The 24,756-nt window shown below is 43.8% G+C and overlaps 1 protein-coding gene across 1 annotated transcript in view; it reads right to left on the bottom strand.

Moving 5' to 3' along the window:
• Nucleotides 1-3,764: 3,764 nt before the first annotated feature.
• The window catches only part of VAV1 (vav guanine nucleotide exchange factor 1), an 83,810-nt gene continuing 62,818 nt past the window's right edge, over nt 3,765-24,756 (bottom strand). The window contains exons 17-24 of the mRNA XM_023733084.1: nt 23,037-23,173; nt 21,830-21,895; nt 20,521-20,552; nt 14,782-14,898; nt 13,384-13,471; nt 9,942-10,056; nt 7,277-7,428; nt 3,765-5,196 (exon numbers count right to left, since the gene is read on the bottom strand). Of these exons, the coding sequence (XP_023588852.1) occupies nt 5,143-5,196; nt 7,277-7,428; nt 9,942-10,056; nt 13,384-13,471; nt 14,782-14,898; nt 20,521-20,552; nt 21,830-21,895; nt 23,037-23,173 (761 nt within the window). The 3' untranslated portion in view covers nt 3,765-5,142. The remainder of the gene's footprint in view (nt 5,197-7,276; nt 7,429-9,941; nt 10,057-13,383; nt 13,472-14,781; nt 14,899-20,520; nt 20,553-21,829; nt 21,896-23,036; nt 23,174-24,756) is intronic.

The raw sequence follows: 24,756 nt of genomic DNA on the forward strand, positions 1-24,756 counted from the left end.
CTGACTGTTTAATGAGAAACTATTTGTTCTGTAAACATTCATCTAAAGTACAATAAAAAAAAAAAATATATATATATATATATAAAAGAGCCCTGGCAGTGCAGTGGTTAAGCGCTTGGCTGCTAACGTAAAGGTTGGCAGTTCGAACCCACCAGTGGTTACACAGGAGAAAGACTTGGTGATCTGCTTCCATAAAGATTTACAGCCTTGGGCAGAAAAAGAAATAAAGAGTATCCAAACTGGTAAGGAAGAAGTAAAAGTATCCCTATTCACAGATGATATGATCTTCTACACAGGAAACCCCAAAGAATCCATAGGAAAACTACTGGAACTAATAGAAGATTTCAGCAAAGTATCAGGATACAAGATAAACATACAAAAATCAGTTGGATTCCTCTACACCAACAAAGAGAACTTCGAAGAGGAAATCACCAAATCAATACCATTTACAATAGCCCCAAGAAGATAAAATACTTAGGGATAAACCAAACCACAGACCTAAAAGACCTGTACAAAGAAAACTACAAGACACTACTGCAAGAAACCAAAAGAGACCCACATAAGTGGAAAAACATGTCATGCTCATGGATAGGAAGACTCAACATTGTGAAAATGGCAATTGTACCCAAAGCAGTCTACAGGTGCAACGCAATCCTGATCCAAATTCTAATGACATTTTTTAATGAGATGGTGAAACAAATCACCAACTTCACATAGAAAGGGTTAAGGACCTGGTAAAGCATTACTGAAGAAGGAGAACAAAGTGGGAGGCCTCACACTACCTGATTTTAGAACCTATTATACCGCCACGGTAGTCAAAACAGCCTGGCACTGGTACAACAACAGACGCATAGATCAATGGAACAGAATTGAGAATCCAGACATAAATTCATCCACCTATGAGCAGCTGATAGATGACAAAGGCCCAAAGTCTGTTAATTAGGGAAAAGACAGTCTCTTTAACAAATGGTGCTGGCATAACTGGACATCCATCTGCAAAAAACTGAAACAAGACCCATACCTCACACCATGCACAAAAACAAACTCAAAATGGATCAAAGATCTAAATATAAAATCTAAAATGATAAAGATCATGAAAGAAAAAACAGGGACAAAGCTGGGAGCCCTAATACATGGCATAAACAGAATACAAACCATAATCTAACAATACGCAAACAACAGAAGAGAAACTAGATAATTCGGTGCTCCTAAAAATCAAACACTTAATGCTCATCAAAAGACTTCACCAAAAGAGTAAAAAGACAACCTACAGACTGGGGAAAAATTTTTAGCTACAACATATCTGATAAGGGTCTAATCTCTAAAATGTACAAGATACTGCAAAACCTCAACAACAAAAACACAAATAACTCAATTAAAAAATGGGCAAAGGATATGAACAGGCACTTCACCAAAGAAGACATTCAGACGGCTAACAGATACCTGAGGAAATGCTCACGATCATTAGCCATCAGAGAAATGCAAATCAAAACTACAATGAGATACCATCTCACCCCACTAAGGCTGGCACTAACCAAAAAACGCAATAATAAATGTTGGAGAGGTTGTGGAGAGACTGGAACACTTATACACTGCTGGTGGGAATGTAAAATGGTACAACCACTTTGGAAAATGATTTGGCGCTTCCTTAAAAAGCTAGAAATAGAAGTACCATACGATCTAGCAATCCCACTCCTTGGCATATATCCTAGAAATAAGAGCCGTCACACAGATATATACACACCCATGTTCAATGCAGCACTGTTCACAATAGCAAAAAGATAGAAACAACCTAGGTGCCCATCAACAGATGAATGGATAAACAAATTATGATATATACCCACAATGGAATACTACAAAATGATTAAGAACAATGATGAATCTGCGAAAGATCTCACAACATGGATGAATCTGGAGGGCATTATGCTGAGTGAAATTAGTCAGTTGCAAAAGGACAAATATTGTATGAGACCACTATTATTATAAGAACTCAAGAAGAGGTTTAAACACAGAAGAAAGCAGTCTTCAATGTTTACAAGGGTGGGGAGGGAGGGTGAGGGTTATTCACTACCTAGATAGTAGACAAGAATTATCTTAGGTGAAAGGAAGGACAACACACAATACACGGGAAGTCAGCACAACTGGACTAAACCAAAAGCTAAGAAGTTTTCTGAACACAACTAAACACTTCAAGGGACTGAGTAGCAGGGGTGGCGGTCTGGGGACCATGGTTTCAGGGGACATATAGGTCAATTGGCATAACAAAGTTTATTAAGAAAATGTTCTGCATCCCACCTTGGTGAGTGGCATCTGGGGTCTTAAAAGCTTGCGAGTGGCCATCTATGATGCATCAATTGGTCCCAACCCACTTTGAGCAAAAGAGAACGAAGAACACCAAAGACATAACTAAAATATTAGCCCAAGAGACAAAAGGGCCACAGAAACCAGAGACTGCATCTTCCTGAGACCAGAAGAACTAGATGATGCCCCGCTACCACCAATGACCACCCTTACAGGGAACACAACAGAGAGTCCCTGACAGAGCGGGAGGAAAGTGTAGAGCAGAACTCAAATTCACGTATAATGACCAGACTTAATGGTCTGACTGAGACTGGAGGATTGCCCGAAGCCATGGCCCCCAGACACTCTGTTAACCCAGAACTAAAATTATTCCTGAAGCCCACTCTTCAAAGATTAGATTGGACTACAAAACATAAAATAATACTCCTGAAGAGAGTGCTTCTTAGTTCAAGCAGATGACACACGAGACTAAATGGGTGGCTCCTGTCTGGAGGCAGGATGGGAAGGCAGGAAGGGACAGGAACTGGTTGGATGGACATGGGAAACGCGGGGTGGAAAAGGGGAGTGTGCTGTCACATTATAGGGACTGCAACAAACGTCACATAACAATATGTGTATAAATTTTTGTATGAGAAATTAACTTGAGCTGTAAACTTTCACCTAAAGCATAATGAAAAAAAAAGTTGGAAAAAAAAGATTTACAGCCTTGGAAACCCAGTGGGGCCGTTCTACTCCGTCCTATAGGGTTACTTTGAGTTGAAATTTCTCTCTCCTCGCTTCTCCTAGCATGCACATGTCTGTAAATGACTGCAAAACGCGGCAAGTATTGATTTGGGGGTTACGAATAAATGTTAGGGAGTTGGCAAACTTGCAAATACGGAATCCACGAATAATGAGGTGGAAGAATATTTATCTGTCTGAGCCAGCTGTTCCTGCACCAAAATACAGCAGGTTCTGCAAAGTGGAGAAGAGTTGGATAGGAAAGGCTGAGTTGATCCTTGGCGTTCCTTTGCTTGTAGACGCATCCTCACGCGGTGTCTTCCCCAGTGTGCGACTGTTTCCATGTCTGTCCTCTCATTTTATAAGACACTAGTCAAACAGGATTAGGAGCCATGATCTCGTTAACTGAACTGCTTACACCTGCAAAGAAAAGCCCTATTTCCCCAAACAGGGTCACATTCACAGGTACAGGGGTTGGGACTTCAACATATCTCTTGGGGGACACACTTCAATCCATAACAGGAGGAATGGAAGGAATCAACATGACTGATACCCTGATTTGGACTTCTAGCCTCTAGAATCCTGAGAAAATAAAAAAACAAAAAACCAGTTGTCGTTGGGTCGATTCCAACTCACGGCAACCCCACGTGTGTCAGAGTAGAACTGTGCTCCATGGGGTTTTCAAAGTTATGACCTTTTGGAAGTAGACCACCAGGCGTTTCTTCTGAGATGCCGCTGGGTGGACTCGAACTGCCGACCTTTTATTTAGCAGCTGAGCGCATTAGCCATTTGTACCACCCAGGGAGTCCTGTGAGAAAATGAACTGTTCTTTAAAGCCACCCACTGTGGTATCTTGTTATGGAAACCAAGACACCAACCTAATACAGTGGCCATATAATTCATGATTCAAATAAGGACACTTTGGAGCATGAAAAGAATCATTAATAACTATAGCCGCCAGGACCACCCCAGACAGACTAGGGTGTCCAGCCTTCCCACTCACATGACGCAGCATTTAAGAGAACATAGTCAGATGTCTTGCATGAGGGACGTGGATGGGGTGGAGGGAACAATCGCCAAGCAGAAGCAATCACATCGCAGCAGGTGAAAGTGTGACAGATCATAACAACCAAGGACCAGCTGTCTCCCCAACATCCGTGCCAAGACCTCTGGAATTTAAATATGATCTTGGGGAAAACTGAATGAAGAGACCCCCAACTCAACTGAGATAAAGTTTCTACCACTCAGCCAGACTAAAAGCCCATTGCTGTCGAGTCCATTTCAACTCATGGCGATTCCGTGTGTTACAGAGTAGAACTGCTCCACAGGGGTTTTCTTGGCTGATATCTTCACAGGGTCCCTGGGTGGCAGAAACGGTTAAGCACCAGACTATCAACCAAAATAGTCCAGTTCAAACCCACCCACAGGTGCCACAGAAGTAAGGTCTGCAATCTGCTTTCAAAAGATCACAGCCTTGAAAACCCTATGGAAGAGTTCTGCTCTGCATACTTGGGGTCACTGTGAGTCGGAATCAACTTGATGACAACTAAAAACAATGATCTTTATGGAAGCAGATCTCCAGGCCTTTCTTCCAGGGTGCCACCGGGTGGGTTGGTCACTCATGGGCAAGGATTGGTGGAGGGGGTGTGAAAATAGTAATTAAGTTCTGTTATAGAAAAAACAAACAGAGAGTTGTTGTAATCCTGAATCTGTGAGTGTGAAATTCTTTTCTGCTACATGAGATTCTATTTCCACCTTTGGGTGTTATTGTAAATGGCAGGGAAAGGTGATAAAGATGAGAGGTAGGGTTGGTGAGTGGGTTCTGTCTGTGCCCCAGTCCCTTTCCCCTTGTCTCCCCTTCTGGGTCCTTCTGAATGACACTATCCCATCCATTCATCACTTTATTAAGAGTGGTTTCCTTGCACCCCATCTTGTTGAGGGACCCAAGAGGACACCAGTGTGTTATAAATTAACCGAGGCTCCGGGAGTCTGGCCAGCTGGACCCTGGCCTTTCACAGTCCGTCCCAGGCTCTCGGCCTGCGGGGACTGTCATAGCCCCTGACCTGCCCATCCTGGGCTCAGAACCTGGAGTCTCTCGTCTCTCTGCCAGTGCGCCAGGGCTCAGCAGTATTCAGAATAATCTTCCTCCACATAGTTGGAGGGGAACCAGCCAATCTGGGAAAAGACGAAGAAATGGTCAGGGAAGCCTCTGCACACATCTCCTGCTGTTCCTTGACACACCAGTCAGGCTCCCACCTCAGGGCCTTTGCACCTGCTGTTCCTTCTGCCAAGAACGTCCACCCTTAAATACACAACACATCTGACCCCCTCACCTCCTACACATCTCTACTCATACAGCATCTTATTAGTAAGGACTTCCCAACCACCCTGATTAAAATTCCAAGCCCCACCCAACCCGACGCTCCTTATTCCCTTTTCCTCCTTTAATTTCTTCCATAGTATTTATCACCATCTGACTGATTATATATTTACCTATTATTATGTTTGTTGTCTGTCTGCACACTACACCATGACTTCCACAAGGGCAGGGAGTTTTGCCTGTCTTATTCACCACTGAGTCCCAAGAGCCTAGAGCAGTGCCTGGCACACAGTAAAAAAACCAAACCCATTGCAGTCAAGTTGATTCCAACTCATAGCAACGCTACAGGACAGAGTAGAACTGCCCCATAGGGTTTCCAAGGCTGTAATCCTTACAGAAGCAGACTGACACATCTTTCTCCCATGGAGCAGCTGGTGGGTTCAAACCACCGACTTTTCAGTTAGGAGCCAAGCGCTTAACCACGCACCACCCTGGCACATAGTAGATATTTAATAAATACTTGTTGGATGGATGGGTGAGTTAAAGGGTGGATGCATGGATGGATGGATGGATGGATGGATGATGGCTGGGTGGATGGATGGATGGATGGATTAGTTAATGGATGGATGGATGGATGGACGGATGGATGGATGGATGAGTTGATGGATGGATGAATGAGTTAATGGATGAATGGATGGAGCAATCCTTTACAGCCCAGACCTTCTGAAACACCCCATCCCAAAGGCTCTCTCAAACCCTAAATGTCCTCCACTGCACACTAAACTCACCCTCCACAGTTCTTAACAAAACTGTTATTGTAAACAATTATCCAGGTCATTTTTTCACATTTTCTTCCCCCAGTAGAATGTAAGCTCTTAACCAGTGTCCTTGTCTTCATTCAGTACATATTTTTGTGACACTATTACCACCAATACAGTATTCGAGAGGCTGGGAATACAGCAGAGGATGAAACAAAAGAGGTTCTCCATCTTTGTGGAGCAAAAATAAGAACTAGGCAGAAACAAGCTTGTGGGGAACCTTGAGGTTCCTTCCATTCCTAATAGTCAGAATTCAGGGAGGCAAGAGAGTACAGTGGTTAGCCTCAGCTCTTTCTCATCATGCATTTGATATTTAATGAGCACCTACCACCTGCCAGACACTGTTGCAGGCAATGGTGATGCCTCAGTGAACAAGACAGACACCAGTCCTTGCCTTCGTGTTCCCAAACACGCCAATCACTCTCTCATCTCCAAGCCTTTGGACACGCTGGTCCCTCTGCCTGGAACAGCTTCCCCCGCCCCCTCTCTGGTCTTTTTACCTGGATAACTTTACTCATCCCTCAGCTATCAGATTGGCCTCTCAGAAGGCAACCTGACTCTCTCCCAAATGGGTCAGGGGTTTGCCTGAGGGCTCCCACACTGCCCTGTGCCTCCCCATCACAATCCCAACCACACTGTGCTGTAACTTCTTGGTCTATCCTCCTCACTCAACTGAGTTCCATGAGGGCAGTGACTATATTGTCTCATTTCTGTCTCCTCAATGCCCAGCAGAATGCCTGACACATAGTGTTGTTGTTTTTGATTGCCATCAAGTGAGCTCCAGCTCATGGCAACCTTATGTATAGCGGAAGGAAACATTGTCCGATTCTACATCATCTTCATAATTGTTGGACATACTAGATGCTCAATAAATGCAGGTTGAATAAATGAATGAAATATTTGGGTCCCTTTGTCCCCTCCAATGGATGGATGGATGGACGGACAGAAGGATGGATGGATGGATGGGATGGATGAATGGATGGACGGATAGGTGGATGAATGGATAAATGGAAGGGGATGAAAAACTTCCATGCAGGTCAATCCCCACTTCTCCATTCCACAATCCCAGGTCACCCCCACAGCCTTTCCTGGGATTCCCAGCCCTGCCCTGCCTCACCCGGCCATAGATCTCCCCTCGCCACCAGCCTTGCTGTCCCTTCTTGTTAAGGATCTTGATGATGTCGCCCTCCTTGAGGGACAGCTCCGACCGGTCCCGAGCACAGAAGTCATAGCGGGCCTTGGCTGTGCCAAAATACTTGATGCTTCCAGCTGTAGAAGAGAGAACAGAAGTGGGGAAAAGGCTTCTGGGAGACACCCACCCTCTGGGGGCAGTGTTCTCAGAAGGGGAACTCCAGGATGAAGAGTCCCTCATTGTTCCTTTGTGCCAAGTGTTGGGGGCCATGTGTTCCAAGGGCACACAACTGTGCCAAGCCAGCATCCAGACTTAGAAAATAAAGCCATTTATGAATTTTGTAGTGGTTTTACATATTTATATAAAAAGGAACAAGAAGAAAATGTAGAAAAATTCATTCTAGGCTGTTAATATTATCTTGGAGAGCACAAAACCAAAAACCAAACCCATTGCTATTGAGTTGATTTTGACTTATGGTGACCTCATGTGTTACAGAGTAGAACTGTGCTCCCTAGGGTGTTAATGGCTGTAATCTTTACAAAAGCATGTTATCAGACCTTTCTTCCACAACACAAATGGGTGCATTCGAACCACCAATCTTTAAATTAGCAGCTGAACGCAAACGAATTGCACCACCCTGAGACCATTGAAAAGCAGAGGGATTGGGGAAATAAGAAGGAGGAAAAAAAAGACATGGAAAACGTTTTGTAGTATAATATTAAGTAAAAGTGTAGAATGTAAAACCAATTTGCAATATTTCTATAAATATACTAAAACCAAATGTCCATATATACACAAGGACAAATAATTAACAGGCAGAAAGAGATGAAAATATTTATTTGATTGGGTGATGAGAAGAGAAACAATTTTTCTCTTGGAGTCCTGATGTGATTTTGATACTGCCTTTTCAATAATATAATATTTAACAATAACTGATTTTTAAATTTCTTTTTAAAAAAATTTTTGGGCATATAAGAATTCAGAAACTATGTACCACCCTTGTGGCTTTTCTGCAAAACTTACTCCAGAATGCACTCTAGCAAAATGAAATATGAATCAGAATAAGGAATTAAAAATAGAGAAAAACATAGAAAACAAGAAATTTAGTTGGAGTCTAAATAATGGTTGAGATTGTATTTGTGATGTTAAATGAAATTGTTAAGAAATGATTCTTAAAGTATATATCATAATTGTTTTAGTTAATAGCAAACTATATCCAACATTCCAGATAATTTCAGCAAATCTAGTGGAAAAGGGGAAGGGAAAGTAAAAGTGCGCTAAAGGTCTTGCCTTATCATGGGAGAAGGTTATAGATGCCGATTAATCCTTCATATTGAAGTCAATTCTAACTCACAGTGACCCTATGAGTGCAGAGTAGAACTGCTCCACAGGGTTTTCAAGGCTGTGCCCTTTTGGAAGCAGACTGCCAGGTCTTTCTTACAAGGCACCTCTGAGTGGGTTTGAACCACCAAACTTTCGGTTATGAGTCAAACGCTTAACAATTTGTGCCCCCAGGGATTATATACATATATATACACACACACACATGCACACACACACACACACACACAGGAGCCCTACAGTGGGTTATATATAGTGGGTTTGGTTTTATATATCTGTATCTATATATCAGTATATCCGTTTTTCTATCTCTATATCTTTATTATACAGGAACCCTGGTGGTGCAGTAGTTAAGAGCTCAGCTGCTAACCAAAAGGTCAACAGTCTGAATCCACCAGCCACTCCATAGAAACCCTATGGGGCAGTTCTACTCTGTCCTATAGGGTTGCTATAAGTCTGAATCAACTCAAAGGCAACAAGTTTGGGGTTTTTTTGTGTTTGTTTTTTATATATTATATATATATCCTCTATATATTATACATATATACATATACATATATTATACATATATATGTATACATATATTTACTTGTATACATATATACATATACATATATATTATACATATATACATATAAAAACCAAACCCACTGCCGTCGAGTTGATTCCAACTTATAGCGACCCCTAGGGTTTCTGAGGCTGTAAATCTCTATGGAAGCAAACTGCCACATCTTTCTCCCTTGGAGCTGCTGGTGGTTTTGAACCACTAACCTTTTGGTTAGCAGTCTAGCGCCTTAACCACTGTGCCACCAGGGTTCCTATATATTATATATATATATGATATAGAAACCCATTGCCATTGAGTCGATTCCGACTCATAGCAACCCTATAGGACAGAGTAGAACTACCCCGCAGGGTTTCCAAGGCTGTAAATCTTTTCAGAAGCAGACTGCCACATCTTTCTCTTGTGGCGCGGCTGGTGGGTTCGAACCACCTACCTTTTGGTTAGCAGCTGAGCGCTTTAACCACTGCACCACCAGGGCTCCATATGTGTGCGTCTGTGTGTGTCTGTGCTTAAAATGTTCAGGTGGAGCCCCCTTTCGGTTCCTAGTGTTCTCGTCTTGGGAACTAGAAAGGTAACCCTTGTCCCACCTTCCAACAAGGAAAGGAATATGCAAACCCATCCAGAGCCAAGGGCCGGGCAGTAGTGGGAAGAGTTCCCGCTGTTGCACAAGTTTGCCTTCCGACTGTCAGACCAAAGAGCTGCCCACAGCATCCCAAACTCCCCCTCCACAGTGGGGCCTCCTACCTGGTGGTTTGCTGATGGCTCTCCTCTCGGGCTCCTTAAAGGGGAACTGCAAGGTGGTGTCCAGCGACTTGAAGCAATCCTTCAAGGAGTTCTGCTGGTAAAACTCCACCAGCTCCTGGAAGAGGGACAGCATGTCAGATGTCCCAGTGGGCCAGTCCATGGTGTGGGGGCGGGGGGGTACAGCAGGGAGAAGACTCCATATACTTAACTCCTCACCTACAGCAAGCCTGTCTCTGGCCTCTCTGGTGACTCTTTGAATGCTCCCCATGATGGGGAGCTCACTGCCTTTCTGAGCAGCCAGGACGATTTTATGGGGATGAGACCACCTGCCTCAAACCAGTTCTCCTAGTTGCCAATTCAGTTCATGATAAATTTACCAAATACTCAATTTGCTGAATGATCAGTTCACCAAATTCAACTCCTTTGTGGGTGTCAAGTGCCGTATTTTGAAAATTAATAATAATCACAAATGCTGTTTATTATGCATCTATTACACAGCCATCACCCATAATAAGTAGAAGCTTGCATATTGCTAGGATGCTGAACAGGTTTCAGTGGAGCTTCCAGACTAAGATGGACTAGGAAGAAAGGCCTACTTCTGATCTACTTCTGAAAATCAGCCAGTGAAAGCCCCATGGATCACAATGGTCTGATCCTGGGGATGGCGTAGGCCTGGGCAGTGTTTCCTTCCGTTATGCATGGGGTCACCATGAGTCAGGGGCCGACTCAACAGCAGTGAACTAAAACAACAGCGAAGTTCTGGCCTGTGTACACACCAGACATCATCAAAATCTCCCAATAATCCTGACGGGTGAATAGTTCATGATTCGCCCATTTTACAAACGGAGAAAATGAAGCACAGAGAAGTCAAGCCCCTTGTCCAGGGTCCCACAGCTGAAAAGAGGCAGTCCCTGGCTTCAACCCCAGGGGAGGCAGAACAGCATAGAAGCTAAGAGTTGGCCTTTGTAGTAGGACTGATCTGAGTTCAAGTCTCAGATTTGTTGCCCTTATGAATATTTCTTCTACAAATGTTTAAGCTTATTCTAATAATGAGTATGCATGCAAAAGCTGGACAATGAGTAAGGAAGACCAGAGAAGAATTGATGCCTTTGAATTATGGTGTTGGTGAAGAATATTGAATATACCATGGACTGCCAAAAGCATGAACAAATCTGTCTTGGAAGAAGTACAGCCAGAATGCTTCTTAGAAGCAAGGATGGCAAGACTATGTTTCACATCCTTTGGACATGTTAGCAGAAGGGACCAGTCACTGGAGAAGGACATTATGCTTGGTAAAGGAGAGGGTCAGCCAAAAAAAAGGAAGGTCCTCAACAAGATGGATTGACACAGTGGCAGCAAGGACGGGCTCAAGCATCAATGACTGTGAGAATGGCACAGGACTGGGCAGTGTTTTGTTCTGTTTTACATACGGTTGCTATGAGTTGGAACCGACTCAACGGCACCTCACAACAACAATAATGAGTAAACAATCAGGTGAGTCAAAATTAAGGGACATTCTGCAAAACAAAATGTTTTCTGTTTTGAAATTCTAGATGCCAAAAATGCTAATATCATGAAAGCCAAAAAAAGGTCTGGGGAACTATTGTAAACTAAAGGAGACAAAGAAAATAAAAACTAAATGCAATGTATGATCCTTGATTAGGTTTTGGGGGGAAAAAAACTACAAAGGACATAACTGGGACAATCAGGAAGTTTGGGATATGGACTGTATATTAGATAATAGTTTTGCATCAATGTGAAACTTCCTGAGAGTGAATATTTTGATCAAAGATTCTATAGAAGAATCCTGATCAAAGGGAAGAAAATGTGGAACAGAATTCCAAATCCTCATGGAATCCAGACTTTCTGGAGCCCTGGAGGCTGAATGAACTCCTAAAACAATTACCCTGAGATGAACTTTAAACCTTAAACCAAAAAATATCTCCTGAAGTCTTCTTTAAACCAAACAATAATTAATTAGTAAAGGATGTCCGCCTTGAACATCGTACTCTTTTGAAGAACTATATACGGGATCAAATTGACAACAGCAACTTAAAGGGTCAGATAGGAAGCTTAGGGGGCAGTGAGTTAATGAGGGAGAAACAATTCAGAAAAGGAGGATGAGAATGTTTGCACAACTTGAAGAATGTAATCAATATCACTGAATTGTACTTGAAGAAATTGTTGAATTGGTGTATGTTCTGCTGCATATGTTTTCAACACAAAAATAAATAAGATAAATTATTTTTAAGCTTCCTGAGTATAATAATAATACTGTGGTGAGGTAAGAGAATGCCTTTGCTGTTAGGATATTCTCGATGAAGTATTTAAGGATGAAAGATCATGATATCTCCAACTTACACTTAAATAGTTCAAAATTAATGTATGAATGTGAGTGTGTGCATGTGTGTGTGGAGAGAGAGAGAGAAAAAGAAAGAAAGCAAAACAGGCAGAATATTTACAATTAGTAAAGCCAGGTAAAAGGCTGACAGAGGTTTATTACACAATTCCAGCAACTTTTCTGAAATATTTCATAAATAAAAATTTGGGGAGAGAAAAGGATTTGTGGAATGAATTAACAGTCTTTAATGTTTTGGGGAGTTAGGGATCCCCCTGAGGATCAAGTGAAATCTAAGACACACATTTCCCCCCAAAAAATGTAGCTATGTAGAAAATTCTAGCTTTGCTTTTGGAGGACTCAACCCCTTGAGCATACACAGGATGTGGGTAAGAAGCCCTGCCTTGGGCTAAACCAAACCAAACCAGTTGTCATGGAGTTGATTCTAACACGTCGTAACCCCAAATACTTCAGAGTAGAACTGTGCTCCATAGCGTTTCCATGGCTGTGACCTTTCAGAAGCAGATTGCCAGGTCTTTCTTCTGAGGCACCTCTGGATAGGTTCAAACTGCCAATGTTTTGGTTAGTAGCCCAGCGCTTAACCATTTGCATTACCCAGAGGCTCCCTTGCCTTAGACCTAAACCTTAGGCTTAAAATGTCTAAAATATGGCCAAAAATTACAGGACACCAAACAGAAGCAAAAACACTCAAAAGCCATTTCAATTCTCAGTGAAATGACCATTAGACAAATCAGGCAGAGCTAAGCCTTGAAGTCCAGCAGAATCTGGGCTCTGCTATTCTGTGACACTGGGTGAGGGCTAAACCTCAGTTTGACCCATCTGTGAAATGGAACTCAGAGGGTAAGGTGAGTACTGTCTATAACATGTATGACCCTCAATCAATGCTCTGTAAATGCTCACCACTGTTATTCATTTTTGTTACTGTTGTTGTTGGTCATTCAAGGAAAGAGTATAAGGACAATTGCTCCATAGTGCTCTTAGTGGGACCGCTGTGAATGTGGGAAAGAGGTTCCTAAGATGGAGCCCCAGGGGCAGCCCTACTTGGGCCCTGGGACCTAGGTGTCAGGGGAGATTGGCCCTTACCGTAAGCCCCCGGAAAGCCTTTTTCTCTGTGATCCGATACAGCCCTTCTGATGTCATGATTTTAATGTGCTTGACCTCGACATTATACCTGAAACCAGACAAAGAGGGCTAGATGGTCACTGGGTTTTTGAGTCTAGGGGCCTGGGCCCATCCCCTGCCTAGTCTAAGTCCCAGGCCACACCCCCAGCCATGGAAGAAGCAATACTGGCTTCTACAGGGAACCCAAAGTCTGAAGCTTCCCCCCTGCTATCTCAACAGAAATCCCCCCCTGAGGCCTTTGCTACTTGACACCTTCATTTCGTCCTCTGTATAATAGGGATCATCTTCCCTGACTCATAGGGTTGTTAAGATGTCAACATGACCTTGTAAAGAAGACAGCCTTCTGGAATACACAGGAAGAGATCTCCATGCCCACCAATATGGCGGACCACAGACGAGAAAGGCCATAGGAGGAGACACCCATGCCCACCAATATGGTGGACTAAATAACCAAAAATATCCTTCTGCTACAAAACCCTAGAAATGCTGAGTAACAGAAATCCCCAGAGGCCAAAAACGAAGATGAAACGAAAAATCAAGCAGTAAGCATGAACTGATGCTTGGGCAGTCCTAAGGGGTTTGCTGATCTTCGTAACCAAGGAGTTTACGTCTTGATGATCACATGGAAACATGAGATGAGTTACTGGGCCCATATATGCTGAAGAGTTGGCACTGAGACCTGCCCATGCCCTTTGTTGTGAAAGAACTACACCCTCAGGAAAAAGGGATGAGCTAGAAAATTTCTACCCACCAGCAAAGAGCGGACAATAAGAAAGCTTGTCTATCTCAGAACCAAAACAGAAAGTCACCGTTGAGAATCCATAACCTCGGACCTGCACTCATGCAGGTTTGGGGTTTGTACGAAAACTACCTGCGTAGTCTGGGAAGCCAAGAAAATAATCTAAAAAGTGGGTAGACTTGGTGATCTCAATAGAATCAAATGCGAAATCACTCTGGAGACACAGGTAGCATAAGATGCCCAAAGGTAAAGGTTCCCACTTGAGATCACAACATAAAAACTGAGAAACCCACAAGGAACCAGCACACAATAAACAGAAAGGGCATGGGAGCCAGAGTCTGCGAGACTTGGGTTTAAATTGTGCCTGCCTCTTCCTAGGGTATGCTACAAGCCTCACTGAGCCTCCATAGGAGTTATATCTCTTTCTCTTGGTTTGTTGGGCCTATTACAAGAAATAAGGAAGGTAAAAGCACCCAGCACCCAGCAAGAGCTCAACAAATGGTGACTGTCGTAACTGTAAATGCTTATAAAGCAGAAACTGAATGCTTCATCTTCCCTTCTTCCCAGCACCTGCAAGGCCCAGGTCATAAGGGGAGGTGGGTCAGGGAAGGAGAAGTTACTTAATGCTGATGGCAAATTCTGCCGTGTCCTTCACCCTCTGCCGCACCAAGAAGGTTCCATCGGAGCGGTTGGTGAGGATGTTCTCAGCCCCGGCACGCTCCATGGGGCCAGCATACCTGCCAAGATACACCAAGGAGAGAGGTTGGTACAGCCAGGGGCAAATTAACCAGTAAGCTTACAGTAAGCAAGGTACACACGGGCTTAATTGTGTTTACTTACTAATCTGTAGTGCATAATTTCACATGGATTTCACATCATCAAAGATTTGGTGAAAAACAGGTGAAATTGTGACTACAGATTAGTAAGTAAAATTAAGCCTGTGAGTACCTTGCTTATTGAGTAATCTGACCCTGGGCCCCTACCCCTTGGGCCGCCATATTGCCATCCTCAGGCATTTGTAAAAATTATTTTACTTTTGTTGTTGTTGAGAATACACACAGCAGAACACACACCAAGTCAACAGTTTCAACATGTACAATTCCATGACATTGATTACGTTTTTCCAGTTGGGCAGCCGTTCTCACCCTCCTTTTCTGAATTGTTCCTCCCCTATTAACATAAACTCCCTGCCCCCTAAGGTTCCCATCTAATCTTTCGAGTTGCTGTTGTCAATTTGAACCCATAGAGATAGATATTAAACGAGCACAATGCTCAAGGCAGACGTTCTTTACGTCTTGTTGTTAGGTGCCGTCGAGTTGGTCCCAACTCATAGCAACCCTGTGTACAACAGAACTAAACACTACCCAGTCCTGCGCCATCCTCATGATCATTGTTACACTTGAGCCAATTGTTGCAACCACTGTGTCAATCCATCTTGTTGAGGGTCTTCCTCTTTTTCACTGACCCTCCTACTTTACCAAGTGTCATGGATTAAATTGTGTCCCCCAAAAATATCTGTCAACTTGGCTAGGTCATGATTCCCAGTATTGTATGATTGTCTACCATTTTATCATCTGATGTGAACTCCCTATATGTTATAAATTCTATCGCTATGATGTAATAAGATGGATTAGTGGCAGTTATATTGATGAGATCTACAAGATTAGGTAGTGTCTTAAGCCAATCGCTTTTGAGATATAAAAGAGAGAAGCGGGCAGAGAGACACGAAGACCTCATACCACCAAGAAGGCAATGCCAGGAGCAGATCGCACCCTTTGGACCGGAGGTTCCTGTGCTGAGAAGCTCCTAGACCATTGGAAGATTGATGACAAGGACCTCCCTTCAGAGCTGACAGAGAAAGAGAAGGCCTTCCCCTGGAGCTGATGCCCTGAATTTGGACTTGTAACCTACTAGCCTGTGAGAGAATAAATTTCTCTTTGTTAAAGCCATCCACTTGTGGTATTTCTGTTACAGCAGCACTAGATGACCAAGACATCAAGCATGATGTCCTTCTTCAGGGACTGATCCCTCTTAATAATATGTCCAAAGTATGTGAGACGAAGTCTCGCCATCCTTGCTTCTAAGGAGCATTCTGGTTGTACTTCTTCCAAGACAGATACGTTTGTTCTTTTGGCAGTCCATGGTATATTCAATATTCTTCACCGACACCATAATTCAAAGGCGTCAATTCTTCTTCAGTTTTCCTTATTCATTGCCCAGCTTTCGCATGCATATGAGGCAACTGAAAACTCCATGGCTTGGGTCAGGCACATCTTAGTCCTTAGAGTGACTCCTTTGCCTTTTAACACCTTAAACAGGTTAAGCTATACTACTTTTTGGTTTTAAGGGGACTTCTGGAGATATTTTTGGTTTAAGGTTCAAAGATTATCTCAGGGCAATAGTTTCAGGGGTTCATCCAGCCTCCATGGATCCAGAAAGTCTGGGTTTCATGAGAATTTGAAATTTTGTTCTGCATTTCTCCCCTTTTGATAAGGATTCCTCTATAGACTCAGGCATTTTTTAAGTTGGTGACAGCCTGGACCCAGCATCCACTAGACAAGCCCTGTGGAAACAGAGGCCAGCGTGTAGAAGTAGGCAGTGTGTGATGGTTAATGTTCTGTGTCATCTTGGCTAGGCTATGATTCTCAGTGGTTTGGCAGACACTGGACCGGTTGCTCTTCCATGATGTAATGTGATACAATCACCTTCCATGATGTGATCTGATGTTAGCAGCCAATCAGTTGAAAGGAGTTTCCTTGGGGAGGAGGGTGGTGGGCTGCCTCCAGTATATAAATGGATGGTCTGGCAAAGCTCCCTCTCTCTCGACCCTGCACTCTTCTTGTTACCTGACCTCCGGTCTTGGGACGTAAGCCTGCAGAAGTCTCTGACCTGCTGCCTGACCTGCAAACTTTCGATTCGTCAGCCTCTGCAATCCCATGAGCTAGCAGAAGTCTCCAACCTGCCGCCTGACCCACAGATTTTGGACTTGCCAGCCCCTGCAATTGCCTGAGACATTTCATTGAAGTAAATCTCTCTGTACATATTTATATACACATCTCATTTGTTTTGCTCTTCTGGAGAACCCAGACTAAGACACAGTGGCCATCAGACTTCTGTAAATCACATCCAAGATTTGACACACAGATTGCAGGGGAGAGCTAAGTTCTTCAGATCTGGCGGGGTCTCTGGGATTTGGCCATTGCCTCGATGAGCATTTACTGAGTGCCCACTGTATGCCCATCTCTGTGGTCGCCAGGACAGGACTCCAAACTGTTGCCATTGAGTCGATTCCGAATTATAGTAACCCTATAGGACAGAATAGGACTTCCCCACAGGGTTTCCAAAGAGTGGCTGGTGAATTTGAACTGCCGACCTTTTGGTTAGCAGCTGAGCTCTTAAACACTGTGCCAGTAGGGCTCCAGGACAGGACTAGGGCAAGGCAAATGAGGCATTCGCCTTGGGCACAAAATGTAAGGAGGTGCCAAAAAAAGAGTCAGCAACCAAGATCAACAGTATTTTTTTTAATCTATTCTGGTCTTGTGGTAAAAATATACAGAAAAAAAGTACGCAAATTCAACAGTTTCTACATGGGCAATTCAGTGGCATTGATTACATTCTTCAAGTTGTCCAACTATTCTTGCTACCCTTTTTAAAATTATTCCACCACCATTAACATAAACTCAATACCCCCTAAGCAAAAACTCTCCCTCGCCCCCTCTCTCCCACCCCTGGAAACCACTAATAATCTTGAGTTTCTCTATATTTATTTCATATAAGTGAGATAATACAGTATTTGTCCTTTTGTGACTGACTTATTTTGCTCAGCACGACGTTCTTGAGGTTTGTCCATGTTGTGGCATGCATAAGGACTTGATTTCTCTTTATGGCCGAATAATATTCTATTGTATGCAAGTACCACATTGTGTTTATCCATTCATCTGTTGATGGACATTTCGGTTGTTTCTACCTTTAGGCTACTGAGAAAACTGCTGTAATGAACACTGGTGTACAGGTTTCTGTTTGCATTGCTTCCTTTACTTCTTCTGGGCATATACCTAGGATTGGGATTGCTGGGTCGTATGGTGGTTCTTTGGTCAACTTTTTGAGGAACCACCAAGCTGTTTTCCACAGTGGCTGCACCATTTTACATTCCCATCACCAATACGCGAGGCTGCCAGTTTCTCCACAAAATAAGCCATAGAAAAGAACAAAGTACTGATACAAGTTACCATATGGATGACGCTTAGAAACATTATGCTTATGTGAAAGTAGACACAGAGGTTAGGTATTGTATGACTCCATTTATATGACATGTCCAAAACAGGCAAATCCACAGAGACGGAAAGTAGATGAGTAGTTGCCTAGGGATTGGTGGGAGGAGGGAATAGGAAGTGACTGGTTAACGAAATTGCGTCTCCTTTTGGAGTAATGAGAATATTCTAGAACTAGATAGTGGTGATGGCTGCACAGCATTGTGAACATACTAAGTACCGCTGAATTGTACACTTCAAAATGATTGATTTATGTTATGTGAATTTGACAACAGTTTAAAAAAAAATGCATGCAAAAAAGTCCAAGAAAGAACCCACGGGGTTGAGAGTAAGGTGAGACGAGTAAGCTAAGTTGGGAAAATGTGGAGACAGATTCTGTCTTTCTTTACAATTTTGACATTTTGTTCATCGTGGATTTCTTTGACCTCGTTTTTGAGGTTTTTTTTAATATCACATTAAAATACTATTTATCTTGATGACATCACCTGAAATTTTGTGCCGAAACTGGACGCCTCACTCTCCTCACCCCAGTCCCAACCCTGGTGACCACATCTTGGCAAGCAGATTTATTCCATGGTTTATGGAAAAATTTGGAAAAGAATAAGGATAATCATTGCACACAACATTAAGAATGTAATCAATGTCACTGAATTTACATATGTAAAAATTGTTGAATTGGCAAATGTTTTGTTATGTATTTTTTTTACCACAATTAAAAAAAAATCAAAAGGAAAAAGAAACCATGGTTTGAATCCTGGCTTTGCCACTTGCTTGCTCTATGATCTTGGGAACCGATTTTGCCACTCACTCCAAGCCCCAATTTCTTCCTCTAAAAAGAGGAAGATAAGAATTCCTACCACAGAGAGACATTTTTGACAACTGGCAAGAACGCTGTCAAAGCACCTAGTACAGGGTTAGTACTCACAACATGGGAGAATTACTATGCCTGTAGTACTTGGCAGTAATAGTCAGTAAAGTACAGACTTTGGATCCAAAGAGACTTGAGTTTAAATCCCATCTCTGCCACTTCCTCACTGTGTTACATTGACTAAGTCACTTTCCCTCTCTGAGCCTCGGTTTCCTCCTCTGCAAAAATGGACTAAGACTACTTGGACTATTTAAGGGGTTGTTGTCAGGATTAAACATGCTCATTAAAGCACTGATTTAAAAAAAAAAAAAAGCCCCGTTGCCATTGAGGCAATTCCAATTCATGGTGACCCCATGTGTTACAGAATAGAACCATGTTCCATAGAGTTTTCTTGGCTGTAATCTTTATGAAAGCAGATCATCATGCGTTTCTTCCTCAGCACCGCTGGGTGATTACAGCCTAGGAAACCCTATAGAGCAGTTCTACTCTGTCACATAGAGTCACTATGACTCAGAAGCACCTCAACAGCATCCAACAACAAGAACAACAAAGAAAGATTTCTACCAATAAAATTGAGCACAAGGCTGAGACTTCATTGACTGTAAGACCACCTCAATGTCAGAGATGTTAAAATGTAAAGAAGAAGAAAAAAACAGGCATTTTAGAATTAACGAAATGTGGTCGTAACAACAGCCAACGCTATATAAAGTGCTTACTGTATACCAGGCACTGGGCTAAGCACTTACCAGGTAGTAAGCCTCATAACAAGCCTATGAATAGATACTGTTATTAACCTATTTTCCAGCGAGGAAAACTGAAGCACTGAGAGGTTAAGTTACTGGCCCAAGGTCACACAGCTGGGAAATGCTGGAGTCAGGATTTGAACCCAGGTCAGTGGGCTCCAGCAGCCACACTCTAAACCTCCACCCTTTACACGCAGAAGGTGTTCAGAAAAATGGGGGCTGCCATTACCATCACCACCTTCATCATCATTACCATCATTGCAGACATTTTTACCCGAGACCATAATAACCTAAGTAAGGAACCCTCCCCTGTCTGCCCCCCAGCACTGCCCAGCCCAGGGCTAGACCCAGCAGGCAAAGCTCAGGGTTTGAAGAATGAATGACTGATTGACCTGGAGGTCCCTCCCATGGCCAGCCTGGGTCCCCACCCTAGAAGGCCCCTAAGTTGAATAAAAGGAAGGACTTCACTCTACTCACCAGAGATGAACAGACAGGTCCTGAGGGGGGCCCTGTGGGACACAGACAGAAACCCAGACTCAGGGCAAAGACCCCAGCTTGGCCACAGGCTGCAGGCATTCATTCACTCATTCACTAGCATTTACTGAGTACCTACCATGTGCCATGTGGTTCGATGGACAATCATTCATTCATTCATTCATCCACTCCACTAGCATTTATTGAGTGGCTACTATATGCAGCCCTGGTGGCACAGTGATTAAGAGCGCGACTGCTAACCAAAAGGTTGGCAGTTCAAATCCACCAGCTGCTCCTCGGAAACCCTATGGGGCAGTTCTACCGTGTCCTATAGGGTCTGTATGAGTCGGAATCGACTCAACGGCAACAGGCTTTGTTTTTTTTGGGTTTTACCATGTGCCATGCCTTGGATCAGCAATCATTCAATCATTTATCCACTCCATTAGCATTTACTGAGTGCCTACTATGTGCCATGTGCTGGATCAACAATCATTCATTCATTCACTCATTCACTTACTCCCTACTAGCATTTATTGAGTGCCTACCATGTGCCAGGCATTGTAGTATTTACGGGGGATGCAGTTCCAGAATCTAGTGGGAGAGACTGGCCTAGTGCATAGCCCAGAAAAACAAACCCCTTGCCATGGAGTAGGTTCTAACTCATGGCAAACCTCATGAGCACAAAGTAGAACTGTGCTCCGTAGGGTTTCCAAGGCTGTGATCTCTCCGAAGCAGATCATCAGGCCTGTCTTCTGAGGCACCTCTGGATGGGTTCAAACTGTCCATCTTTCAGTTAGTAGCCGAGTGCTTAACTGTATGCACCACCCAGAGAATCCTTTCAACATGGGGTAGGTACTCAATCAATAGTTGCTGAAAGAATGAGTGAAGCATGGTATGAAAATCTATCACCAGGAGATCAAGGGAGGCTTCCATGGGGAAAGAAGGCATCTTGAGCTGAAGCCTATTAACTAAATGATGAAGGAGAGAAGACCCGGTCCGTGTTAAGCCCACGGGAGAAAGAATGTGGGGCTGAGACAGGCTGCAAGGTGGACAGCAAGGACAAGTAGGGTGAGGGGTCAAGTGGGAGAGCCCCACGGGGAGGGAGAGGGTGCCAGGAACAATCAAGGAGGAAATGGTTGACCATGGGCCACAGGGTGACCCCAGTCTAGGCCGTTGGCAGAGAGAGTGGGAATGACCAACCATGGACGAGAAGTTCCCTCCCCATGTCCAGAGGTGTCTTCCCAAGGCAGCCTGCCACCCAGGGCCCATCTGCGCCCCCTGCCCTCTCTCCCTCCAGACTTGAGGCACTCACATGGACGTAGGGCTTGACCCTGTTACAGGGAAACCAGCCAACTTCGTTGGTCGCCGTATTCCTGCCCTAAAAACCCAAAAGAGAAAAACAGGGACAGAGAGGTCACAGGCATCCATGTGTGTGTCTGCGTATGTGTGTATGTGTGCAAGTACATATGTGTATGTGCATGTGGGTACGTGTGTGTATGTGTGAAGTGTGCTGTGTATGTGTGTGTACATCTGTGGATATACATGTGTGTGCATGTGTGTATGTGAGTCTGTCATTGTTCTTAGGTGCCATCCAGTTGGTTCCAACTCATAACGACCCCACGTACAAAAGAACAAAACACCGCCTGGTCCTGCGCCATCCTCACAATTGTTGCTATGCTTGAGCCCATTGTTGCAGCCACTGTGTCAATCCATCTCCATGAGGGTCTTCCTCTTTTTTGCTGACCCTCTACTTTACCCATCATGATGTCCTTCTCCAGGTACTGATCCCTCCTGATAACATGTCCAAAGTACATAAGATGAAGTCTTGCCATCCCCACTTCTAAGGAGCATTCTGACTGTACTTCCAGGACAGATTTGTTTGTTCTTCTGGAAGTCCACGGTATATTCAATATTCTTCACCAACACCATAACTCAGAGACTTCAAATCTGCGGTCTTCCTTACTCATTGTCCAGCTTTCACATGCACATGAGGCGACTGAAAACATCATGGCTTGGTCAGGCGCACCTTAGTCCTCAAAGTGACATCTTTGCTTTTTAACACTTTAAAGAGGACTTTTGCATGTGTGTATTATTGTGCAAGTACATGTGTTTTGTGCGTACATGTGTGTATGTGTGTGCATCTGTGGGTGTACATGTATGCAGGTGTGTGTCCACATATCCCTCTATAGCCTGAATGGCCCAGAGAGGTGCCAACCAGTTTCATCTTCCTGGGAAGACGGCCAGTTCAGAAAGGTCAGGCCAGGCCCAGATCCCAGTCAATGTCAGCCCTCCCCAGATGCCACTTCCACAGAGCCCTTCTTTGCCAGAGCCCAGTGGGTCCATGACCCCATTCCCCAAAGCTACCTGTTCCCATGGCCCCACACCTGGATCCCACCCCATCACTCTCACAGCCCCACGCCTGGGTCCCCTCTATCCCACAGCCCCACACTTGGGTCCCCTTTATCCCACAGCCCCATACCTGGGTCCTGCCCCGTCACCCCACAGCCCCCCGCCTGTACCTCCCACCAATTCTGTTCAGCCTCGGCCTTGGTGAGCTCCACGATGTCTCCAGAGTTGAGCCGTAGAAAAGGTCCAAAAGCTCCCGGGGGTGGAGGAAGTCCATAGTATTCCTGACACACCTCCATCTTGGGAAGGCCTGGGGGATGGTGGACAAGAAGGGTGGTGGTACAATGTGGTAGTCAAGGACTCCCAAAGCTGAATCTCACCACCCATCTGAATAGCTTAAATTAAAAAGACTGACAACATCAAGTGGTGACGAAGATGTGGAACAACTGGAACTCTCTTACATTGCTGGTGGGGATCCACTTTGGAAAACTGTTGGCAGTATCTACTAAAGCTAAATATAGGTCTATGCTGTGATCCAGAAATTCCACTCCAATATATACCTGTTAGAAATTGAATTGTGTTACCCAAAAATATGTGTTGTAAAACCTAATCCCTATAGAGCAAGCAGAGATGGGAGAAGATAGATGCCATACCACTTGAAGATCACCAACAAGAAATAAGGACTTTCCCCCAGAGCCAACAAAGAGAGAAAGCCTTCCCATAGAGCCACCACCCAGAATTTGGACTTATAGCCTCCTAAAGTGTGAGAAAATAAATTTCTGTTAGTTATAGACACCCACTTGCGGTATTTCTGTTATACCAGCATTAGATAATTAGGACAATACCTAGGAAGGAGCCTGGTGGCACAACACTTACGGGCTCAGCCACTACCGAAAGGTTGGCGGTTCAAACACACCTTGTGGCTCCAGAGGAGAAAGACCTGGTTATCTGCTTCTATAAAGATTACAGTCTAGAAAACTCTATGGGGCGGTTCTATTGTGTCACATAGGGTCACCACGAGTCAGAATTGACTCGGCAACACCCAACAACAACAACATTTACCCAAGAGAAATGAAAACACATGTCCACCAAAATTCATAGGCAAGAAAGTTCATAGCAGCATTATTCACAATAGCCAAACACTGGAAACAAACCAAATGTCCTCGACAGGAGAATGGATAAACACATAATGGAACACTATACACCAATACAAAGGACAAGCTACTGCTACAAGCAAGCACATCAACGAATCACACCAGCATTATGCTGAATAAAAAAAACCAGATGCAAAAAGAGTACCTACTGCATAATTTCATTTATATGAAGTTCAAGTACAGGCAAAACTAATCCAAGGTGATAGAGATCAGACAGTGGTTCCCTCTGGGAGGCAGGTAGGTACTGACTTTTGTTGTTGGGTGACAATGAGTTGATTTCCACTCATAATGATCCTATGTGACAGAGTAGTACTGCTCCATAGGATTTTCCTGGCTGTAATCTTTACAGAAGCAGATCACCAGGTCTTTCTCCTGTGGTGGGGCTGAGTGGGTTCGAACCACCAACCTTTAAGTTACCAGCTGAGCACTTAACGGTTGTGCCACCAGGGCTCCTTGGGAACTCACTTGTTGTTGTCGTCAGATGCCTTCAAGTCAGTTCCGACTCATAGCAACACTGTGTACAACAGAAAGAAACACTGCCCAGGTCCTGCGTCATCCTTACGATCATTGCCATGTTTAAGCCCTTTTTTGCAGCCACTGTGTTAATCCATCTCCTCAAGCGTCTTCCTCTTTTTCACTGACCCTCTGTTTTACCAAGCATGATGTCCTTCTCCAGGGAATGATCCCTTCTGAGAACATGTTCAAAGTACATGAGACGAAGTCTTGCCATCCTCACTTC

This window comes from Trichechus manatus, unplaced genomic scaffold (assembly GCF_000243295.1).
Source record: "Trichechus manatus latirostris isolate Lorelei unplaced genomic scaffold, TriManLat1.0 scaffold00057, whole genome shotgun sequence".
In the NCBI taxonomy this organism is placed as follows: domain Eukaryota; kingdom Metazoa; phylum Chordata; class Mammalia; order Sirenia; family Trichechidae; genus Trichechus; species Trichechus manatus.